Source organism: Ictidomys tridecemlineatus, chromosome 3, assembly GCF_052094955.1.
Source record: "Ictidomys tridecemlineatus isolate mIctTri1 chromosome 3, mIctTri1.hap1, whole genome shotgun sequence".
NCBI classification, from domain to species: domain Eukaryota; kingdom Metazoa; phylum Chordata; class Mammalia; order Rodentia; family Sciuridae; genus Ictidomys; species Ictidomys tridecemlineatus.
Genome location: NC_135479.1, coordinates 32595438 through 32620254, shown reverse-complemented (window position 1 = coordinate 32620254; position 24817 = coordinate 32595438). Strand labels below are relative to the sequence as shown.

Sequence of the window (24817 nt, the reverse complement as noted above, 5' to 3'; positions counted from 1 at the left end):
CACATCCCCAGACCTATTTATTTATTTATTTTAAATATTTTATTACTTTTTGACGGACCTTTATTTATATGTGAAGCTGAGAATTGAACCCAGTGTCTCACACATGCTAGGCAAGCTCTCTACCACTGAACCACAAACCCAGCCCCCAAAGTTTATTTTGAGACAACTTGCTAAGTTGCTGAGGCTGGCTTTGAACTTATGATCCTTCTGCCTCAACTTCTGGAGTTGCTGGGATTACAGGCATGCTCCACCATGCTTGGCAGAGCCTCTGTGTTCTTTGGAAGCAAGAATTAACTTTCATTCTTAATATCCTCAATAATAGAAATGCAGCACATGCTTGTTCAATGAATGAGTAAAATGGGCCACTTCTACTATCATTTACTGATTTTGTTGTTATTACTATTAAATATGATTCATATTTCTGCTCATAAAAGAGAATGTGGCAAGGTTCGGTGCTGCACACCTGTAGTCCCAGCTATGCAGGAGGCCAAGGCAGGAGGATCACAAGTTTGAGGCCAACCTGGGAACTATAGTGAGACCCTGTCTTAAAATAATAAATAGGGCTGTGGATATAGCTCTGGTTGAATGCCCCTGTGTTCAATTCCCAGTCTCCTGGTATAGGGGAGGGAGAGGGGGAAGAAGAAAGAAGAATTAAAAAGGGAAAAAATGCTCATTGTGCTCTAGCAGGAAAGAAGACGAAACAGGAAAAGTTATCATATGCTAGTAGGCCTGCTTTTTGTCCTCTCAAGGCTATAGGAAGCATGGATTCCGAGTGAGGGATCTAAGTTCCCTGCCCGTCTGACATCATCCACAGAGGCGGGTAATATGTAGATGAACATCCGGTGCAAACTGGGAAAAGTTTCTTATATGTTTGTTGTTTCTTGGAGTGTAGTTTGGGGAATTTCTGAGACTGCTAGTTTCAGAAAGTGTTTGGAAGTCATTTGTGTCATGATATGGAGCTTTAAGGTGAACGCTTATGTTACCACCCTACGTGTATAGTGCAGTGTACACCTGGCTGTGAAGGCTTCAGCCTCTCCAACTCATACTTACCTGGCAGGGGAGATACCATGATCACGAAGGTGGTTTTCCCAGGGCGAGGCTTATCCATTGCACTCCGGATGTGCTGACCCCTGCGATTTCCCCAAATGCGGGAAACTCGACTGCATAACTTGTGGTAGTGGGGGACTGCGTTCGCGCTCTCCCCTGTACTTGTTTGTTCAAAGTCAGGAACATGCTTGTTCAGTAGTTGAGTTCCTGAGGTTATTCAGGCTGATATTGATTCTTTTTCTTGGACGTCAGTTTTTTGTGTAATTGTAAGTTAGTGTCTCTACTACGTACTCGAGGTGCTTTGATTCTTATCCCTTAGAAGCTAGGAGGACTTTCTTAAATGGCTGATAGTGGATTTTTTAGTTTACTTTGGAGTTTTCATTAGGAAATGTGGTTCAACTCTCGGAAGAACTTCAGTATCAGTAATTCTTATTTACAAGGCGAGGAACAGGTTCAGAGGTTAGAAGCTTAGAGGCAGGCGGTATAAAAAGATGTTTAAATAGAGGAATGCAATGCGAAGATTGGATTTTGCAGACTGGGATATCAGTGTAATGATAGAGCACGCGCCTAAAGTATGGGGGCCCAGCACCTCCAAACAACACCATAATGCTCCTACTCTTGCCATACATCCCGCTAGCATGGTGTGTGCTCCCTATTAAAATAGGAGGAAGTGATGTTGGAATGGTGTAGAACGTCCGTATCTCAGTATGAAGTTGGCTCCTTGACGTTCTTTTGCTCAGGGTGTCCTGTCCTCATAGGGAGATCGGAAGGCTTTCGACTACGCCAAAAGTTAGGAGAGAGATGGATTTCTGGTCAGAAAAATAGCCCGATAGGTGTCATTTAGGACAATCCAAACAGGAGGAACTGATGTTTGGAAGCTGGCCCAGAATGTTGTGCAGCGGTGGACCAAAAGCAACGCAATTTTTCGCGATCACGGACCCGGCCTGCGCGTGACGTAAAGCCAGGAGGCGGAGTATGTAGATTAGATATTCAGTGCATTTTGGAAGCGGAATCCCTGGAAATCATCTTTCTATCATATCATTTCTATCAGCAATAATAGAGAAATGCAGTGTGAACGTGAGCAGATCCAAATATGGGGATTTCAGTGTGTTGATACAGCCCATCTAGAGCCTATTCAGTATTGACCCGAATCGTACAGTGGTGTGCAAGGCAGTGGGGAGTGTCAGGGATAGTTTGAGCTCATACTTACCTGGCAGGGGAGATACCATGATCACGAAGGTGGTTTTCCCAGGGCGAGGCTTATCCATTGCACTCCGGATGTGCTGACCCCTGCGATTTCCCCAAATGCGGGAAACTCGACTGCATAATTTGTGGTAGTGGGGGACTGCGTTCGCGCTTTCCCCTGGTATTTCCGGTTTCCAAAGTGTAGAATTTAGTTATGTTTTCGTGTGTGTGGTTTTTCTTTTTTTCTTTAGAGAATGCAGTATTGCACGGTTCTTACTTTACATGCGAAAAGCTCAGAGATTTGAGTATCACCACCGCATCTCAATAAAGGACCATCAGCAACCTAATGAAAGTGGTGTATTACTTATTACAGGCCCATGTTCATTCGTATCTATTGCAGATGAATTTAATAATTTTTTTCATACAATGTAAATAGTGTTTGGGTCAGCTTTTTTTTTCCCCTCGCTTGGTATACATTGAGATGATATAGTGTTAAAATTAATTTCAGATTTTAAAATTTGGTCACTTTACAAAATTTAAAATTTATTTTAGTTGTAGGTGGACACATATCTTTATTTTTAATATGGTACTAAGAAATGAACCGTGGCGGCCTCACAAATGCTAGGCAATCACTCTACCACTGAGTTTTAATCCCAGCCCCTCACTTCATTTTTTTTTTTTTTAAGAGAGAGAGAGAAAGAGAATTTTTCAATATTTATTTTTTTGGCGGACACAACATCTTTGTTTGTATGTGGTTCTGAGGATTGAACCCCGCGGCATGCATGCCAGGCGAGCAAGCTACTGCTTGAGCCACATCCCCAGCCCCCCTCACTTCATTTTGATGGGGCTAGGAGGACCACAATTTTTAGGCCAGACTGGGAAGTTTAGAAACCCAGCCTCAAAATGCATTTATTTATTTTATTTTTTGTGTACTGGGAATTGAACCCAGGGGTGCATAACCACTGAGACATATCCCAAAGCCTTTTTTATTTTTAGAGTGTCTTTGCTAAATTGCGGAGACTGGCTTTGAACTTGGGATCCTTCAGGTTCAGCCTCCCCAGTGGCTGGGATTACATTGGAGGGCTACTGTCCCTGGCTAGGGTCCTTACCTAGCATGTATGAAGTTCTGGGTTCAATTGCCAGTAGTAAAAGTGTTAAATGTTGGCCACATATTCTAGTGGACAAGTTTTTTTTTTTTTTTTTAATAACTTTATCTGGCTGGATTTTTGTTTTGTTTCTGGTACAGGGATGATTTACCTATGAGCTACACTCCCCATCCCTTTTATTTTGAGACAGGGTCTTACTAAATTGCTTAGGCCCGCCCAAAACTTGCAATCCTCTTGACTCAGCCTTCTGTGTTGTTGTAATTATAGGCATGGGCCACTGCGCCATTATTGCCACCTTTTTATACTGCAGAAAGAAAACCTTGTGTTACTTCTGTAAATTCACAGGCTTGGTTTTGCTGGAATGCCCTGCCCTTCATCTACCTGGAAAAAGTGTATTTGAACTATTCCTCTTGTGAAGCTACCTGGGATCCATTTGGATTCCTACCGAATCTAGGGAAGGTTTATCCATTAGATACCATAAGCCTAGGGGTTTCTAATCAGAAAAGAGGGCTATTGTTGTGGCTCATTGGTAGAGCACTTCCCTAGCATATGAGAGGCATTGGGTTTGATCCCCAGCACCACATAAATAAGCAAAGTAAAGGTATTGTGTCCATCTACAGCTAAAAATAATTTTTAAAAACTCAGAAAATAATTTTTAGGTAGAAGAAAATATTTTATACGTAATAATAGGATATATTCATCTTTTCATCAACTAAATCACAAGATAGACTGTGCGTTGAGTGCAGTGATGCATGCCTATAATTCAATGACTCAGGAGGCTGAAGAACCAGGATTCCAAGTTCAAGGACAGCCTCAGTAATTAGTGAGACCCTCTCTAAAAGTAAAAAGGTCTGGGGACGTAGTTCAGTGGTAAACTCCCCCTGGGTTCCATCATCAGTGCCAAACAAACAAAAAATCCTGAATGCATCTGTTATTTTAATGCAGCTCTGGCAAGTCCGCTTGCCTTATAGATGGTGATCATGTTTATTACTGCATTATTCCTCATAACATCCCCATTGCTCATAATACTGTGGCTATGAGTAAATGAGAAGTATGCACCTCATATAAGTAATGACTCAAAGGCAGATGATTTTCATTAGCAGCACTCAGAATTTCAAGAATGCTTGGCAAATAGAGAAAATATGGAGTAGGTATATGGTCATCAGAAAGAATTCCTTGGCAAAAAAAAAAAAAGCATGTGAGGTCAAAGCTATTGGGGACATAAATAAATAGTTATAGAGGCCTCAGAACTGTGGCCAGCCAGGTATTCATGGATACTATCAAAACAACCAAAATGTTATTTTCCTCAGGTGAAATTAAGCCTTCTGGAATAAAATTAGGAAAGTAATCAATGATGAGATGATAGATGTAAGGTGATCTGGGTCACATTTTTTGGATGAGGGTATCTAGCAAATGTCTAAAAAATTACTGTGATTTGTAATGCAGAGCCTTTGACAGAAATATAGGCCCAGGGCAGTGTGTTGAGAGTGAATGGGTAGCCAGGCACAGTGGCACATGCCTGTAATCCCAGAGACTTGGGAGGCTGAGGCAAGAGAATCACAAGTTCAGGGCTAGCCTCAGCAACTAAGTGAGGCCTCCAAACAACTTAGTGAGACCTTGTCTCAAAATAAAATATAAAAAGGGTAGAGATGTGGTTCAGTGGTTAAGCACCTTTGGGTTCAGTCCTCAGTACAAAAAATGAAAACACACAGCCAAAAAAATAAAACAAAACAACAAAAAAAAAACACATAAACAATGAATGGATGGGTTTGCCCCTCAAGGTCCAGAGAGTGGCCATAGAGTTTTTCATGCTTTCTTAGTAATAGACATTTATAGATTCAGTTATATTGGCATTATGGACTTTCTGAACAAGCCACACCTGCCTTATGGAGTTGTTTTTTGTTTTTTTGGCATCAAGGATTGAACTCAGGGGTAATTAACCACTGAACCATATCCCCAACCCTTTTTTGTATTTTATTTAAAGACAAGGTCCACAGAGTTTCTTAGGGCCTCACTAAGTTGCTGAGGCTAGCTTTGAACTTGAGATCTCCTGCCTCAGCCTCCAGAGTCTCTGAGATTACAAACCACATCTGGACCTTAAGAAGTTTTATAAAATAAGACTCAGCTTTTAAAAATTACTGAGTATTGGTCTGGCTTAGAGGTAGCATTTCTTGCCTAGCATGCATAAGGTCCTGGTTCAATCCTCATCACTGGAAAAAAAAATTCTGGAGTATATATGCCACCCTTATTGTATTTCTGGGCAGCAGTGATCTCAGAGAAATGCAGTGTGCCTGCCGGTGTTGTCCTTCCCTAGATATATGTCAACTCTCCAAAAAACGTTGTACTGAGGAATTGTGTTCCTTCATCTATTCCTATTTGGGGCCTATGTAACTAAATGAGACCCTGTCTCTAAATAAAATACAAAATAGGGCTGGGGATGTGTTCGGTGGTTGAGTGCCCCTGAGTTCAATTCCTAGTACAAAAAAAAAAAAACCCAAAAAACAATTTTGATGTGGTCTCACTGGGAAGCAAAAACAGTTTAACAATATTTCTTTTTTTAATATTTTTAGTTGTATATGGACACAATACCTTTATTTTTATTTATTTATTTTTTTTACGTGGTGCTGAGGATCGAACCCAGTGCCTCCTGCATGCTAGGCAAGCGCTGTACCACTGAGCCACAACCCCAGCCCCTTAACAATATTTCTGAAAGGATTTAGTCTGTCACTGGGTATAAAATCAGCGACATTTGTTATCATTTCAGTGAGTTTGCCTTCAGTAATTTCCCTTAAGGCTTCACATTTTTACAAAATTGCAGTCATGATATAACACCATCTCATAAGTTTTTTCCTCTTAACCTCATGGAATAAAATTTTCCTTTCCTCCCTCCCCCATGCTGGGGATCAACCCCAGCACATCCAGCTCCTAATTTTTTGTTATTAATCATTTTTATATGATTGTTGTTTGATTAATAATCTATTTCCCTGTTGTTTTTGTTTTTTTGGAACCAGGGATTAAATCCAGGTGTACTTTACTACTACTGAGCCACATCTCCACCCCTATTTATTTATTTATTTATTTTAATTTTTGAGGCAGGACCTCAAACTCTCCATCCTCTTGCCTCAGCCTCTTAAGTCGCTGGAATAACAGGAATGTGGCAAAATATATGCATATTTTGGGATTATCACAAAACATCAAGAAAGTGTAACAGTGGTAACTTTGTAGTTGGAGTGTAGTTGATTTTAATTTTTAAAACTTTTCTGCCTTTTTCAAGTTACTTATAAGGGAAATTTATCACTTGTAGTAACTAAAAGAACACACCCACAAAGTACCAAACAAAACAAAGCCTTTTTTTTTTTTATAGAGACTACAAGGAAAATACTACTAAAGCCTTTGATACTATAATCATTACAAATTATAAAAAGAATTGTTTTGCTTGGAGCAAAATGTAGAAGGACAAGTAGCCAGTTTGTTCCTAAATACAAGCTGGATGCTGTTCTGCTTGTGCTATACCTGTCACCAGTCCAGAAGCAGAGTGGCCTGAGTGGGGTCGGGAGACTAGAAGCTGCATTTTATATTCATTCAGTTCTTACAGAAACCGTGTAAGGCAGGCAGGCAGAATTATTTCCACTTTACAATTTTTGGAAATGGAAACATACTGAGGGTTTGACCGAGAATCTGAAACAGCAGTTCAGACCTGACACAACCCACTGTACTCCCATCCCTACATACCCCGCCTCGCCAGGGCCTCCCAAGCTGGTCAGCGCAACAGCGGCACGACTAAGACTTGTTCATGTCAGAATTTTTGCGGACATCGAAAAGGCAAGGAATATTTAAATCTTTTCAGCCACACCTGCAGAAGTCTTTTGGAGACAAATGAGGGATGGTTTCTTAGAGCCAACTCATCCATAAGGAAACTGTGAAAGGAAGAAAGCCATGAAGGAGAAACTGACGTCACTAAAGAGGCGGAGATATGTAGATAAGAGTACGATGATTGCTGGTTTGAGAGCGTTTTTCTCGCGGCAAAATTTCCAGCAAATATCCCGGAAATTGTAGCTTGATCTGCAACATATAAAGAAGTGTGTAGTTTGAAATAGAACACCTAAAGAACTTGAAATTGGGTTGACCGTGACTAAGTAGTGTGTTAAGGACGAGGGTGAAGTGGCACAAGTGGGAAGCAACTCATACTTACCTGGCAGGGGAGATACCATGATCACGAAGGTGGTTTTCCCAGGGCGAGGCTTATCCATTGCACTCCGGATGTGCTGACCCCTGCGATTTCCCCAAATGTGGGAAACTCGACTGCATAATTTGTGGTAGTGGGGGACTGCGTTCGCGCTTTCCCCTGATTTGTTTGTTAAGAACAGATTAAAAACCACTGTCCGTACTTCATGGGTGTTTGGGGTTATTTTCCATAGTTTCAGTTCGAGAATGGAAAGAAGTTATAAATATGCCCCGAACATCTAGTTAAGTGAATCTGAGCGGTCTTGGGATAAAACTGTAGTTACATCTCAATTGGAAACTGAGTTAGTATTTTTTTCTCCTCTCTATCAAAGATGATGTGCTTGCTTCATTCAGTTTGTGCGATTAAAGCAGGAAAATGGAGGAAATAAAACTATCAGTAATTATGATAGTGAATTTTAACAATTTTGTGAGCATGATTAAATGTTAATTTCAAACATGACAACCTATATTATTAATTATTTGTTTGCTAGGGACTGCCATAACAAAGTACTGCAGATGGGAGTGATTAAACAATGACGTTTATTTTCTCTCCAAGAAGTTTTTAAACCGCCCAAGTAAGATCAAGGTACTGACAGAGTTGGGTTCCTCATTCCTTGATTTCTGAGATGCTGTATATTTGCTGCCTCTTCATACTGTGATCTTAGCCTCTGGGCTGTCCTTCCTCTTTGAAGGACATACATAAGTCATTGGGACTGGAGATGTGACTCAATGGTATAGCACTTGCCTGCCATTCATGAGGCCCTGGGTTCTGTCCCCAGTACTACAAAACAGAAAAAGACACTGTTGTTGTGTTACATTCCCACCCTAAGGATCTCATTGTAATTATTCACTTTCCCCCTCTCCCATCTGTACTGGGCTGGGGATTGAACCCAAAGCCTTATGAATTCTAGGCAAGCCTCTACTACTCCCTTCTTGATTTATTTGTTGCAGTGCTGGAAGTCAAACCCAGGCCTCATGCATTGCAGGCAAGGCCCCCATCACTGAACATCATCAAACACTCTAAACAAACACCTAAGGTATTGAAAGTTAAAACATTTGAATGGGGGGGGGGTGAGAGCTCCCAATTTTGTTCATAACAATTAGTCATCTAAATCATAATGATACTATGTCATTTTCTGGGCTGGAGTTGTGGCTTAGTAATAGAGCACTTGCCTAGCAAGTGTGAGGCACTGGTTTTGATCCTAGCATTACATAAAAACAAATTAAAGGCATTGAGTCCACATACAACTGAAAAAAAATTTTTTAATTAAAATGTGATTTTCTAGGGCTGGGGATGTGGCTCAAGCGGTAGCGCGCTCGCCTGGCATGCGTGCGGCCCAGGTTCGATCCTCAGCACCACATACCAACAAAGATGTGTCCGCCGAGAACTAAAAAATAAAAAATGTTGGAAATTCTCTTCTCTCTCTCCTCTCCTCTCACTCTCTCTTTAAAAAAAAAAAAAAAGTGATTTTCTAATACCTGGAAAAAGAAAAGGAAGAAGGTGGGAAAAAGAGGAATGACAGCTTGCTATAAAACTTTGGTTCATATGCATTTAAGACCAAACTATTTTCTGAGCACTTTTTTTAGAGAAAGTTATGCCAGGTGTGGTGGTGCATACCTGTAATCCCAGTGCCTTGGGAGGATGAGGCAGAAAGATTGCAAGTTAGAGGCCAGCTTCAGCAATTTAGTGAGGCTCTGAACAATTTAGCAAGACCTATCTCAAAATTAAAAATAAAAGGGACTCAGATCAATGTAAACACCCCTGAATTCAATCCCTAGTAACAACAAAAAAAAAAAGTTGTGATGCTGTTGGATTACTAGAATACTGCTTGTAGTCAGTGACATGGATATTAACAGATACCAAAAAAATAAAAAACTTAATTTAGTACTTTCCACATTTAGTCCCTGGATAAATCAAGGAAGTGTTACTTCTCAGTTGGTTGCTATGTCACAGTTGCTAATTCTAGTGTTTAGGAGGCTGAGGCAGGAGGATCACAAATTCAAGGTCAGCCTCAGCAATTTAGCAAGACCTTGTCCCAAAATCAAAAATATAACTAGCTGGGAATGTACCTTATGTTAGAGCACCCTGGGTTCAATCCTAGTACCCCCCACACCCCCCAAAAGTGTTACTTTTCAGTAACCTACAATCCCTGAGCCTCCTGGCTGAAGATCCATTAAATGTATGTCTTTTTGACTTTTTCTTTTACTTCACCTCATTTCATACCTTCTGTGCTTCCCCACATAGCTTGAAGCCCTTGAGGTCCATTCTTGAGGATTTATGTGAATAGCATTTAGTTGTCTTATTGTCTGTAGAACATAACACATTGCCACTTATCTGCCTTGCAAGACTATAAACATTGTGGTAGCAATGATCTAATTTTAGGTGTTTTACTCATTACCTGTCACATTTGAAACACATAGTAGATGTCTTAGCCCATTTTGTGCTGCTATGTTGAAGTGTGCTGCTATGTTGAAATGTCTGAAAACTAGTTATTTGTAGTAGAGAAGTTTATTTCTCACAGTTCTGGAAGCTGTGAAGACCAAGTTGGAGGGACCAGCTTCTGAAGAGGGCCTTCTTGCTGCTTCATCCTGTGACAGAAGGAGGGAGGCACATGTCTGTAATCCCAATGACTCGGAGGCTAAGAAAAAGGATCCCAAGTTCCCAAGTTCAAGGCCTGCTATGGAGATGACTGAGCTACATCCCAGTCCTTTTTTTTTTTTGGTACCGGCTATTGAACCCAGGAACATGTAACCACTATGCAACTTCCCCAGCCATTTTGAAAAAAATTTAGGGGACTGGAGATATAACTCAGTTGGTAGAGTGCTTTCCTTGCATGTACAAGGCCCTGGGTTCAATCTCCAGCAACACACACAGACATACACACACACACACACACACACACACACACACACACACAAATCTATCTATCTATCTGTATCTATCTGTCTGTCTATCTATATTTATATTTTAGAAACAGGGTCTCACTGAATTGCTTAGGTTCTTGCTAAATTGCTGAGGCTGGCTTTGAATTTGGGATCCTCCTTCCTCAGCATCCTGAGCTGCAGGATCACAGGCATGTGCAACCACATCCAGCAGTCTCAGTACTTTTTAAATTTTATTTTGAGACAGGATCTTGCTAACTTGCCCAAGCTGGCCTCAAACTTTTTTTTTTTTTTAAATAAATATTTTTTTTTTAATATTTATTTTTTAGTTCTCGGCGGACACAACATCTTTGATGGTATGTGGTGCTGAGGATCGAACCCGGGCCGCACGCATGCCAGGCAAGCGCGCCACATCCCCAGCCCATGGCCTCAAACTTAAAATCATCCTGCCTCAGCCTCCCACATTCTGGGATTACCAGCCTGCAGCAACTCACCTGGGTCAATTCTTTTTTTTTTTTTTTTTTTTTTTTTTGGTGCTGGGGATTGAACCCAGGGCCTTGTGCATGTGAGGCAAGCACTCTACCAAATGAGCTATATCCCCAACCCCTATTCTTTAACAATAAATAACATTAATGGCAGACACAATGGTACATGCTTGTAATCCTATCAGCTCGAGAGACTGAGGTAGAAGGATTGAAAGTTTGAGACTAGTCTCAGCAACTTAGTGAGGCTCTAAGTGACTTAGGGATACCCTGTCTTAAAATAAAAATAAAGGGCTAGGAATGTAGCTTATTGATAAATGTATCCTTGCTTCATTTCCCAGTACCAAAGCAACAACAGCAAACAAACAAAAAACAGTAACATTGAGCATAAACATTAATCTCATAGAGTTTCTGTAATTGTTCCCCTAAAATCCTCTTCATTACAGTTGACCCTCTGAATTCATGAATTCTACATCCTTATATTCAACCAACCTTGTATAGAAAATTATTTATTTTTGTGGTGCTCGAAATGAAATTCAAGGCTTCATGCATGCCAGGCAAGTGTTCTACCACTGAGCTACATCCCTAGCCCCTAGAAAATAGTTTTAAAAACTTGCATCTGTACTAAATTTATACAGGCTTATTAATAATATTATTATTATTATTATTGTTTTCTAAACAATACAGTATAATAACTATTTACATAGATTCACATTGTATTAGTTGTTCTAGATAATCTAGAGGTGGTTTAAAGTATACTGAGAGAATTCTAGCCACTTGGGAGTTTGAGGCAAGAGGATCCTAAATTCAAGGCCAGGCCAGCCTCAGCAAATTAGCAAGGCCCTAAGCAACTTAGTCTCAAAATAAAAAATAATAAGAGCTGGGGATGTGGCTCAGTGGTTAAGTTCCCCTGGGTTAAATCCCCAGTAACCCCCTACCCCTCCCCCAACAAAACTACCAGGAGGATGCACGTAGGTTATACACAAGTACTGTGCCATTTTATGTAGGGGACATGAGCATCTGTGGATTTTTTTTAATATTTATTTTTTAGTTATAATTGGACACAGTACCTTTGTTTTATTTATTTTTTTGTGGCGCTGAGGATCTAACTCATGGCCTTGCATATGCAAGGTCAGTGCTCTACCGCTGAGCCATAACCCCAGCCCACATATGTGGATTTTGTTATCTGCAGGGAGCCAGTCCCCTTTGGATACTTAGGAACAATTGTATTAATGAAGGTGAACAGGTTTCCAAATATAAAGAATCTATTTTGCTTCTTTGTATTTTTGGTTCAGTTAGAATAAGTATGCTCTCTTTTGAAACAGGATGTCTCGGGCCATTCATCTTCCAGTCCCCTGTCCTGTTCGGCTTGGTACCTTAAGAAATGACTCCTTGGAAGCTCAGCTTCATGAATATGTCAAACAAGGGAACTATGTGAAAGTGAAAAAAATTCTTAAGAAAGGTAAGTACTATGTTAAAAATAGCAGGGGCAATTTAATCTACTTTTTCTTTTTTTTGGTACTGGGAATTGAACCCAGGGGTGATCTACCAGTGAACTACATCTCTGCCTCTTTTTATTTTTATTTATTTACTTATATATTTGGTACAAGGAATTGAACCCAGGGGCACCTGGGACTGAGTCATATCCCAGCCCTTTTTATTTTTTATTTTGAGACAAGGTCTCACTAAGTTGCTTAGGGCCTTGCCAAGTTACTGAGGCTGATTTTGAACTTACAATCCTTCATTTTCAGCCTCCTGAGCTGCTGGGATCACAGGCATGCACCACTGTGCCCAGCCACCTCTTTTTATTTTTTATTTTTAGATGTGGTCTTGCTAAGTTACCCAGACTGGCCTTGAATTTTGGATCTTCTCCCTCATCCTTTCAAGTAGCTAGCTTTATAGGTATATAAAGTGGCTTTAGTCAACATTTCTGAATAGTGTTTAAAGAAAATCTAGGGACATTGTAAAACTATGAGTAAATACTAAGGGAAATCCAGTAGTTAATTTAGGAATGACTACCAATGCAGTCTTTATTCAGTAGTGGAGGCCTTAAATCCTGTTTGGAGGCTGTTCTTCTGCCCCCCCCCCTTTATTTTTCAGGGAGCAGTATACTGCAGATTGTAGTGAGGGTCTCTTTACCACTGAGCTACATCCCAGCCCTTTTTTAAAATTTTTTAAAAGTTGTTGATGGACCTTTATTTTAATTATTTGTATGTGGTGCTGAGAATCCAATCCAGTGCTTCATGCATGCTAGGCAAGCTCTCTGCCACTGAGCCACAACCCCAGCCCCCCAGGCCTTTTTAATTTTGCTAAATTTAGGGCCTTCCCAAATTCTGAGGCTGGCTTTGAACTTGTGATCCTTTTGCCTCAGCCTCTCAAGTTGCTAGAATTACAGGCTTATGCCACTGTGCCCAACAATAAATAAATAAATTATTGATGTTTAATTGGAGTATGGATGGGGTTAACAGGTATAATTGGATATGAAACAGGACTTCATCTGTGTCTGGGAATTATGTGTAAAGTTCAAAAGTGGAAAACAGGAGTAACACATTCCCCCTCTAATGCAGATCTTCTTATGAGATGGCTAAAATGATCCTTGGACTAGGTACAGTGGTACACACCTGTCATGTCAGAGACTTGGGAGGCTAAGGCAAGAGAATCACAAGTTGAGGCCAGCCTGGGCAACTTAGACCCTGTCTCAAAATTTAAAAAAAAAATTAAAGGACTGGGGATGTAGCACAATGGTAAAATGCCCCTGGTTATAATCCCCAGCACTTGTCAAACTAATAAAAAAATTAATCAATTAATCAATCAGTTCCAGCCTGCTTAACAGCTGAAATATGATACCCTTTCCTAGTTTCCTCCAAGGTGACATGCAGAGAACTTGTTTCTGAAATTTAGGGATCAGGAGATCAGCCATCTATATTGAAAAGTCCTTGATGATTGAATGAGCAAGGAAGACTAGCAGACTGATTAGCCACACTTCTATCAGGCATGGAGGGTATGCTGGAGCATGTAGATTGCACAGAAGGTAGCTGAGCCAAAAGGGATCTTACTCATGAATGAAGAATTTCAACAGAGAGTAGAGAGGTGGAACCTGGGAGGACAAGAGCTGAGGGTTGCAAGAAGTCCACAGGAGAGGGCATTGGCCTGCAGCAGGGTGCTGTGTACTGTAGTAGAGGTACTGGAATGATCTATTAACAATTTGCACAAAAGAGTAAGCTTTAGTATGAACACAAAGCTACAGAAAGCATCAGCTAAGTTAGAAGGTCTTTGTCTCCTACCCTACTCCTGTGTATGTATGTATTTATTTATTTATTTACTTACTTACTTACAGTGCTGGTGATAGAACCTAGGGCCTCCCACATGTCAGTAAAGTACTCTGTCACTGAGCTACATCTCCAGCAATTCCCTTTTTTGTGTCATTGGTTCTTACCTCTATCTCAGCTTTGGAATTGCTAAAAGTAACCTTGAAGTCAGGCATGGTGACTTGGGAGCCTGAGGCAGGAGGATCCCAAGTTTAAGGCTAGCCTGGGCAACTTAACAAGACCCTGTGTCAAAATAAAAAATAGAAAGGGCTGGGATGTGGCTCAGTGGTAGAATACTCCTGGATTCAATTCATAGTACCAAAAAACAACAGACAAACAATACAACCTTGAGATCAGAGGAAGAGTGGAGAAACAAGGAAAATCAGCAGAGGACTGGGTACTGAAATGTGGAGGGAAGGAGAAATTAGAATTGGATGTAAGATTGAACGATTTTTTTGTTTGTATGGCTAATTTTTTAAAATTTTTTATTTTTGTAATGGTGAGGATTAAAAGCAGAACCTTGTATGTGCTGAGCAAATGCTATACCACTGAGCTATAGAAGTTTGTTCTTGTTTTGTTGTTGTTGTTTTGATTTGCTTTTAGTGGTACTGGAGATTGAACCCAGGGGTACTACCATGACCCACATACCAGCCCTTTATTTCATTATTTATTTATTTACTTGGCACTGGGGATTTAACCCAGGGGCACTTTTGCACATCTCCAGCCTCCAGCTACATCTCCAGCCTTCCATCCCTTTTCATTTTTTGAGTTAGGGTCTCCCTAAGTTTCTTAGGGCCTTGATAAATTGCTGAGGCTGGCCTTAAGCTTGCAATCCTCCTGCCTCAGCCTCCTGAGCTGCTGGAATTACAGGTGTGCATCACTGTATCTGGTTTAAGACTGAAGTTTTGATTTCAATAGAATTGATACTGTTGGTCATGGGTGAAGAGTTCTGCTCCCTCACATGTTTAAGTTTAAACATTAAAGAAGTATGCCGAGGCAAGGAGGGTTTATTTTAAAAAGAGTAACATTGACTTCTCCCAGGAGGGAGAAGCAGGCAATAGCTGGTATCCCGGTATCCTAAGAAGTGATGCAGTCTGCCCTTTTTCTGTGTCCTAGGCTTCCTTTGTTCTCCTGCCCTTTTCCCCTTATCTTTCTTCTTCCTGCATATGTGACTAGACCCAGAAATGCTCAGTAGGATGGCGAAAAGGTGGGAAACAGGTGAGCTGAAAGAAGAAGGGAAGGATGGAGCAGCCAAGGACACATTAACAACCTTATAGCTCCCTGTAGGAAGGGGCAATTCCTGGGACAGGTTACCTTGGTAACAGGTTAGAGCAGGAGCAGGTTATGGTGGAGGAAGGGCTCAGAAGGAATTAACATTTTAGTCTCAGGGGACAGTCTCCAACTTGCATTCAAAATTGGCTTCCTTGATCAAACCTGACCCTATTTATCTATCTATACTGACTGTCTGTCTAATTGTAGCTTCAGAAACACAGTATCACATAATCAAGCAAAAAAATTAAAATCACAACTGTGAAAAGTGCTGCAAAGGAGAGGTCTGTGAGAGAACCTGAAATCCTAAGAGCTAAAGATTTAAACACTGTTAACCAAGGAAAAAGGGCAAGGAATAGCATTTCAAGGAAAGTTAACAACCAGGTAAAGTCCTTTTTTGGTTGTTTGGAGCACAGTGGATATGACAGATTCAAAGAAAGTGAACAATTGTGGGGCAAGAAGAGAAGTGAGCTGAATAATGAAGTTGGAGGGGCTGGGATGTAGCTCAGTGGTGGTGGATTTGCTTACCATGCTAGAGGCCCAGATTCCATCAGAAAAGAAGAGGGCCGGGGGCGGGGTGGTGTAGACTCAGGGAGGAAGCCAGGATATGCAGGGCTTCATAAGTGATTGCCAGGTGTTTCTCCTTTCTCCTGACAACTTAGCCATCAGTTTTGTGGATGTTGGCAGAAGATAATGGACTCCTAGGTCAGAGACAAAAACAGTTTACTGGTCCCAGCAACAGTAATATTGTCATTTTTGTATTTGAGCCCCAGTTCCCAGTGAGTAATGCCAGGAGGGCCACATGATGCCTGTATACCCACGGTTTGTATGATAGGAGAGGAGATCAATAAATGGAAGCTTAGGAAACCTGAATTTTTTTTTTCAGTGCTGAGGATTGAAACCCAGGACCTCAAGCATGATAGGCTACAGCTACAGCTCCCACTCAAGTCTTTTTTTTTAAATATTTATTTTTTAGTTTTAGGTGGACACAATATCTTTATTTTACATTTATGTAGTGCTGAGAATCAAACCCAGTGCCTCATGCATGCTAGGCAAGCGCTCTACCACTGAGCTACGAACCCGAACTCTCAAGTCTTTTTAAAATTAATTTTCCCCTACAATTTCTTATCTCTTAACTGAAACACACAGCATTTACTGAGGGTAAGGACCTACAAGACAGAGATTGGCATTGGGAAATCCACTTAGACTTCTAAATTTTCCTTTCTTCAACTGCTTATTTCTAAGACTAAATGAGGTAATCCATGTAAAGGAGTTAGTAGGGGACCTTGGAACATTAAAATATAGGAGAAATGTTTGCTGCTGCTGCTTTTGTTATTGTTTAAATGAACCAAAGAAATCTCATTTAAACCAGGGTTTTTTTTTTGGCGGGGGGTGGGGATATGGAGAGAGACTGGGTTCTCTTCCAGACTCACCAGAAACATTATTATTTTATTTATTATTATTGTGTGTATTTTTTTTTTTGTTGTTGTTGTTGTTGTTAGGGATTGAACCCCGGGGCACTTTACTACTGAGTTGCATCCCCCAGCTGTTTTTATTTTTATTTTGTGACAGGGTCTCTCTAAATTGCTGAGGCTGGCTTTGAACTTGAGATCCTCCTGCCTCATCCTCCAGAGCCCCTGGGATTATAGGCATTGGCAGCCACACCAGGCCATTATTATAATTTTTTAAAAATGTATTGTGAATTTATTTCTTTAAATCTTTATTTTTGTTTATTTTTATGTGGTGCTGAGTTTTTTTGTTTTTTTTTTTTTTTTTTTTTTTTTTAAAGAGAGAGAGAGAGAATTTTAATATTTATTTTTTAGTTTTTTTCGGCGGACACAACATCTTTGTTTTTATGTGGTGCTGAGGATCGAACCCGGGCCGCATGCATGCCAGGCAAGCTCTCTACCGCTTGAGCCACATCCCCAGCCCATTATTATAATTTTTTAAAAATAATGTAACATTTAGACTGGATTTTGGATATATATATGAAGTTGGGGATTGAACCCAGGCGTGTTTTACCACTGAGCTACCTCCCCAGCCCTTTTTTATTTTGAGACAAGGTCTCATTAAATTGCATAGGGCCTCACTAATTTGCTGAGAATGGCTTTGAACTTGCAATCCTCCTTCCTCAGCCTCCTGAGACACTGGGATTACAGTCGTACACTCTGCACCCCCCAAAAAAGGGCAGAACTAGGGGATGTGGTTCACCAATAAATTGCCCTTGGGCTGAATCCCTAGTACACAAAAAGAAACAAAAGTTTTCCAAATGAGTCCCAGCGAGTGTCTCTTCTGTCCATACTTGCCAGGTTTCTGATCTTGAGACTAAAAGGCTCAGGGGTCACTCTATTAAACTGGGCTAACTGGGCTTCACAAAATAACCACACAAGAGACAAATACCTTTTTCTTTGGGGTCGCTGTGATGGCTCCTCTGACCTTAAGGGTCCCCAGAAAGAGAGAGAGAGTGAGAGCACGCGCTGATGCCTTTTATTGAGAGAAGCTATTCAAATGAGGCAAGGGGTCAGGTTTCAGAGGGCTGAGTATCTTCATGATGTCCACTGTCAGCAGGTTGACTGACACCTGGATAGGCCACACCCAAGGGCACAGTAAGAGAAGGGGACACACACACAAGGCACTTCCATGGAAGATTCTATCCTAAACAGGGCAAGGGGTTATATTATAAAGGAACAGGTGAGCGTAGCTTCACCTATGGGGCTGTAGCAAGACAAACCGATGCACGACACACCGACCCTCGCACCCAAGAAGGGTGCCACATTTCTGTGACTGAGAGCCTCAGCACCCAGCCAGGGAGTGTAACTCAGTCACGTGTAAGGTTGGCCTCCCACACATACTCACATGTCCAGCACATGGATACTTTAATCTACCTATTAACTTCCAAAATTTAGGATATTTTTAAAATTTTTTCCTTTTGTGGTGCTGGGGATCAAACCCAGGAACTCATACATGCTAGGAAAGTGGTATACCACTGAATCACATCCCCAGCCCTTACCCTTTATCTTTTATTTTTTAAAACAATTTTTATTTTATCTTCTTACACAAATGGAATACAACTTTTCATTTCTCTGGTTGTGTATGATGTAGAGTTACACCATTTGTGCTTAGGGGTAATGATGTCCAAATCATTCACCATTTTTCCCCCCATACTCCCTCTCTCCTCTTCTTCCTCCCCTCTGCTCAATCCAAAGTTCATCCCTTCTTCCCTTACCCCCTGCCCATTATGAGTCAGTATCCACTTATCAGAGAAAACTTTTGGCCTTTAATTTTTTTCAGATTGGCTTACTTCACTTAGCTTGATATTCTCTAATTATGTTCATTTACCCATAAATGCATTAATTTCATTCTTCTTTAAGGCTGAGTAGTATTCCATTGTGTATAGTGTGTGTGTGTGTGTGTGTGTGTGTGTGTGTATGTATACCAGTTTCTTTATCCATTCATCTATTAAAGGGCATCTAGCCTGTTTTCACAGTTTAGCTATTGTGAAATGAGCTGCTATAAACATTGAAGTGGCTGCATCTCTATAGCGTGCTGATTTTAAGTCCTTTGGGTATAGACTGAAGAGTGGGATAACTAGTCAAATGGTGGTTCTGTTCCAGGTTTTCTAAGGTTTCTCCATACTGCTTTCCAGAGTGGTTGTACCATTTTTCAATCCCACTAGCATTGAATCAGTGTACCTTTTCCCCCACATCCTTACCAGCACTTACTGTTGCTTGATTTTTTGATAATTGCCATTCTGACTGGAGTGAGATGAAATCTTAGAGTAGTTTTGAATTGCATTTTTCTAATTGCTAGAGATATAGAACATTTTTGATAAATTTGCTGATAGATTGTATATCTTCTTCTATGAAGTATTTGCTCATTTCCTTAGCCCATTTATTGGTTGGGTTATTTGTTTTTTATTAAGTTTTTTTAATATTTATTTTTTAGTTTTCAGTGGATACAACATCTTTATTTTATTTTTATGTGGTGCTGAGGATCGAACCCAGTGCCCTGCACATGCCAGGCGAGTGCGCTACTGCTTGAGCCACATCCCCAGCCCTATTGTTAAGTTTTTTGAGTTATTTATATATTCTGGAAATTAGTGCTTTATCTGATGTGCATTTGGTAAAAATTTGCTCCCATTTTGTAGGCTCTCTCTTCACTTCATTAATTGTTTCTTTAAAAACAGCACGGTATTGGCACCGAAAAAGACTTGTAGACCAATGGTACTGAATAGAGGACACAGAGACAAACCCAAATAAATACAGTTATCTCAGACCAGACAAAGGTGCCAAAAACATACATTGGAAAAAAAATAGCATCTTCAACAAATGGTGCTGGGAAAACTGGAAATCCATATGCAGCAAAATGAAATTAAACCTCCTGTCTCTTCCTTGCACAAAACTCAACTCAAAGTGGATCAAGGACCTAGGAGTTAGGCCAGAGACTCTGTACCTAATAGAAAAAAAGCAGACCCCAATCTATTTCATAATCAGCAACAAGACTCCTAAAACGCAAGAAATCAAATCAAGAATCAATAAATGGGATGGTTTCAAACTAAAAAGCTTCTTCTCAGCAAAACAAACCCTTTATCTTTAAACAGGTCAGAAAGTGTTCAGTGTTTTTAGGGACAGAAGTCCCTAGCTTCTAATTGACTTTTGTCTGTGTAAGGTTAGGCAATGGCAGCAGTCAAAAGGAGGCATATTTAAAAAAGCCCCTAAAGGAGGCTTTATTGAGTTGTCACTCCCAGGGGCAGGAGCAGAGCAGATAGGAAGAGGGCCTGAGGAGAAACCTCATGGGGGCTGGATGGAACTGGAATTTTATGGGGCTTACAGGAGGAAAGGAAGGGCTTGGGACAGAAAAAGGGATTTTTAGAGTCCCTTGCCGTACTAGAGTTGGTCCAGGGAACTGGCTGAGATCCAGGATTGGCCAGGAGACCCTGCTGATTGACAGGCAGTTCCTTAGGTGCCTGATATGCTTCATTCACCCAGGGGCTGCTTGGTGCTTTGTTCCTAAGTCACCGCCACAAACCTGACAGTCTGTAATAGGCTAATTAATAACAAGTCTTGTTGGGCATGATGGTATACATGATGATGTAATCCCCACTACATCATAGACTGAGGCAGATCAAGTCCCTGACTCAAAATGAGATTAAAACAGTTGGGAGTGTGTTTCAGTGGTAGAATACTTAGTAGGTGGGAGGCTCTGACTTCAATCCCCAGTACTACGGAAAAAAAAGAAAGAGAGAGAAAGGAAAAAAAATTGTGTTTTAGAAATTTTCAGGCCTGGCACGGTGGTGCGCACGCCTGTAATATTCCATCCCCCCTACCCCCACCCCCAGCTTCAGCAATGGGAGATGCTGAGGAACTCAATGAGACCCTGTCTCTAAAATACAAAATAGAGCTGGAGATGTGACTCAGTGGTTGAATGTCCCTGAGTTCAATCCCCGGAACCCCCCCCAAAAAACCTTTCAGAAGTATTCAGAATATTTTTTTGAAAGTTGCATATAAAACAACACCCTCAAAATACATATATATATTTTTTTTAGAGAGAGAGAGAGAGAGAGTTTTTAATATTTATTTTTTAGTTCTCGGCAGACACAACATCTTTGTTGGTATGTGGTGCTGAGGATCGAACCCGGGCTGCGCGCATGCCAGGCGAATGCGCTACCGCTTGAGCCACATCCCCAGCCCCTCAAAATATATTTATATGGTATTTCTTCAACAGTGTGTGGAAAAATCTTGTCATCAATTAAAACAATATAGCTGTAATAGACCCTGCAAAGACCGAGCTTTCAAGGTCAAGGCTATTTTCATGGGCCATTTATTTATTTATTACTAATTTATTTACTTATTTTTGGTATCAGAGATTGAAGCCAGGGACATTCAACCACTGAACCACATCCCTAGCACTTTTTTAAAAAATAATATTTTTAGTTGCAGATGAACATAATACCTTTATTTTATTTATTAATTTTTACCTGGTGAGGATTGAACCCAGTGCCTCACACATGCTAGGCCAGCACTCTACCACTGAGCCACAGTCCCAGCCACCAGCACCTCTCGCCTCGCTAAGTTGCTAAGATTGGTCTTGATTTTGTGATCCTCCTGCTTCAGCCTCCCAAATCCCTGGGATTATAAGCGTGCACCACCATGCCCGCCTTCATGGGCTATTTCTATAGTTGAGTCTAGAGGAATTTCTCTAAAACATATAAGAAAATTACAAAGGAAGAGGTGCAACTTTCTCCTGAGCATGAAACCAACTCTTGATGTTGCCTTGCTGTAACTGTTGTTTGTCATTGATGATCATTCTTTTCTTTGGGGATCTACTAGCTCTGATCAACAGCTGTGACCTTATTCAAGTTACCTAGTTTTTTCATGCCTGAGTTTCTCTGGCTATATAGCTGAGATGATTAATATTTTACATGTAAAGCACTCTTGAACATACTTGTAGTGACATTAACTTGGAAGGCTGTGGCAGTAAGATCACACATTTGAGGCCAGCCTCAGCAATTTAGTGAGACCTGTCTCCAAATAAAAAGGGTAAGGGGTATAGTTCAGTGGTAAAGTATCCCTGGGTTTAATGCCAGTGCCCCCCCCCCAAAAAAAAAATCAAACACACACAAAAAAAGTTTTGTTGAGGGGCTGAGATTGTAGCTCAGTGGTAGAGTGCTTGTCTGGCACATGTGAGGCACTGGATTTGATCCTCAGCACCACATACATGTAAATAAGTAAGATAAAGGTATTGTGTCCATCTACAACTAAAAATCCCCCCAAAAATATATTGAATATGTGACAGACTGTCAGTAAATGGTAGCTAATGTGCTGTGCATGGCAGTGGATTCATGTAATCCCAGGGACTGGGGAGGCTGGGACAAGAGGATAATAAGTTGGAGGCCAGCCTGATCAATTTAGCCAGATCCTGCTCAAAATAAAAAGGGCTGGTGATATTGCTCAGCATAGAGTGTGCAAAAACCAATTTTATAATAGAATTCTCAAAAACAAAACAAAACCCAAAATCCCTAATACAACCCTAATGGTTGACACACGTATTTGTTTACGGAAGAAATAATGCCCAACCTACCAGACAATTAGATTTATTTTTAATATTCAAAGAGTGATCGGTAATTGCAAACACGGCACAAAACAAAAAAGGTTTTGTTTTCCAAGTGTTGGGTCTCAGTCACCTAATTCTCCTCCTTGCCACGGTCACAGTGACCTGCCTCTTAACTAGTGCTTGAAAGTTAAATTCTTAGGCAGCTGTTTTGAGCAACTGCTCTGATTTACCAATCACCAGAAGCAACCAGAGTCTCAGAGGCCACGCCCGCCCTTCCCTTTAGCTGTAAGGGGCGGGGCCACATTTAGAACCAAGGAGAGAACGCCTACTTGGCTCTAGAAACTAGGTCGTGACTGGCTGTCGTTAGTCATTATGTTAATTCAGCTGGATGTGTTGAAAACTTTTTTTAAAAACTTATATTTTCATCTAGAACGTTAAACTGTGTTGTAGAATGACAGTGTTTGAAAATACTGTAGTGCCAAGTGTGTCTTATGATTTATAGTGGAATTAGAAATGGGGGCGGGGAGGAGGGGAATCCTACCTCATCTTCATCTAAAAGTGAATAATCCTGGTAGACCCAGCAGGGCCCGGTGGGAGTAGGTTAAGACTATACTTTCAGGGATCATTTCTATAGTATGTTACTAGAGAAGTTTCTCTGATCGTGTAGAGTACCGAAAACCACGAGGAGGAGTTGAGTGTTTTCTCCTGAGCGTGAAGCAGGCTCTGGGTGTTACAGTTTTGTAACTGTCCTTTGCCATTGATGATCGTTCTTAATTCTCTTTGGAGATTAAGAGGGAGAGAACACTGTCTGAGTGGTTTCTGTTGCAAAAGTTCTGAACTTAAAGACAGCAGTAGTTTTTTTTTTTTTCAGGCTTGGTAACATCACAGCTTGGTCTATAAGTAAGAAATATAAGTAATAATAATAAATATAATATTAATATAATATAATACATATTATATAATTATATAATATAAATATTAATAATAAGTAAGTATAAGTAAGAAGTCTTTGAAGGATGCAGCATCACACCAGATTTTTTCAAGCTTTTTAAAATTTTTTTTTTTCCTCTGTATCACCTCAACAATGGTGACTCAATTCCAGGGGAGTGCCACACCTTTGATCCCACAAATCAAAGATGGGGGTGGTGAGGCAGGAGGATTGCAAGTTTGAGCCAGCTTCAGCAATTTAGGGGAAACCCTGTAGAAAAATAAAAATAAACCTGAGATAAAAGGGGCTGTGGGTTTAGCTCACTGGTAAAGTGCCTCTGGATTCCATCTACTCAGGGCCTCCAAAAATGCTTCCTAGTCCCAAAAGCCCTTCAAGATCTTGGATGAGTTTATTTGCCTCACCAGTCCCAGGGATTAATAAACCTGTTTCCCTTATCTGTAGTCCTTTCTGTCACAAACTGAATAGTTTACATGTTAGCCTACTATAGGTTTATGGTTGCTGGTATAAAAGATGAGATGCCTGGGTCAGAGATGAATGATAGTTTGTTACAGTAGCCAGAATATAATTTTTGTGTTTATTTCCTCTAACCCCAGTTCTTATAGAGCCAAGCAAAGAGAACCAGATGATATTGTATATGTAATGGGTTGTTTTACAGTAAAGGAACCTTGAGGTTAGGGAACATGGATCCTTTATAATAGACAGTATACCCTTTCCTGCAAAGGGAAAATTATCTTTATTTTATTGGACAGTAAGCATGTATTCACTTTGCCCTAATGAGGATTCTATGTCTTCCAAAGTTTACAAAAAGATCAAAGTGTAGTTAGTACTTTGTTCCCACAATAAGCAAAACATCAGACATCCATGGAGAGGTCTTCCCATTCTTTTGGTTTGTTTCTGTTTTGCAGCACTCGATTGATCCCAGGGACACTTTAACACTGAGCTACATCTACAGCTTCATTTATTTATTTATTTATTTATTTATTTATTTATTTATTTCTACCAGGGATTGAGCCCATGGGTGCTTAAAACCACAAACCACATCCAATGCTTTTTAATATTTTATTTTATTTTGGGGGGGTACTGGGTATTGAACTCAGGGGCACTTGACCACTGAGCCATATCCCCAGCCCAATTTTATATTTAATTTCAAGACAGGTTCTCATTGAGTTGCTTAGTGCCTCACTTTTTGTGGGAGCTGGCTTTGAACTCCTGATCCTCCTGCCTCAGCCTCCCTGGCCACTGGGATTACAGGCTTGTGTCACCATGCCCTCCTTTGTGGGAAGCCATTCTCGCACGTGATTGGGCACTTCC

The 24817-nt window shown here is 40.6% G+C and overlaps 1 protein-coding gene, 4 non-coding genes and 1 pseudogene across 12 annotated transcripts in view; all 6 read left to right on the top strand.

Annotated features, from left to right (window-relative positions):
- Tex14 (testis expressed 14, intercellular bridge forming factor) overlaps positions 1–24817 on the top strand; it is a 103220-nt gene that overhangs the window by 13543 nt on the left and 64860 nt on the right. For all 8 annotated transcript variants that reach the window (XM_078042317.1, XM_078042318.1, XM_078042323.1 and 5 more), the window contains one exon: positions 12253–12389. In XM_078042317.1, the coding sequence (XP_077898443.1) occupies positions 12254–12389 (136 nt within the window). In that variant the 5' untranslated portion in view covers position 12253. The remainder of the gene's footprint in view (positions 1–12252; positions 12390–24817) is intronic.
- Positions 1043–1206, top strand: LOC120884708 (U1 spliceosomal RNA). Its single transcript, XR_005727119.2, has one exon. It is a non-coding gene; the product is annotated as a U1 spliceosomal RNA (small nuclear RNA).
- On the top strand, positions 2250–2413 carry LOC144376577 (U1 spliceosomal RNA). The gene has a single exon (XR_013437160.1). It is a non-coding gene; the product is annotated as a U1 spliceosomal RNA (small nuclear RNA).
- Positions 7523–7686, top strand: LOC120884697 (U1 spliceosomal RNA). Its single transcript, XR_005727115.1, has one exon. It is a non-coding gene; the product is annotated as a U1 spliceosomal RNA (small nuclear RNA).
- On the top strand, positions 21654–21839 carry LOC120884701 (small nucleolar RNA U3; annotated as a pseudogene).
- On the top strand, positions 23161–23374 carry LOC120884695 (small nucleolar RNA U3). The gene has a single exon (XR_005727113.1). It is a non-coding gene; the product is annotated as a small nucleolar RNA U3 (small nucleolar RNA).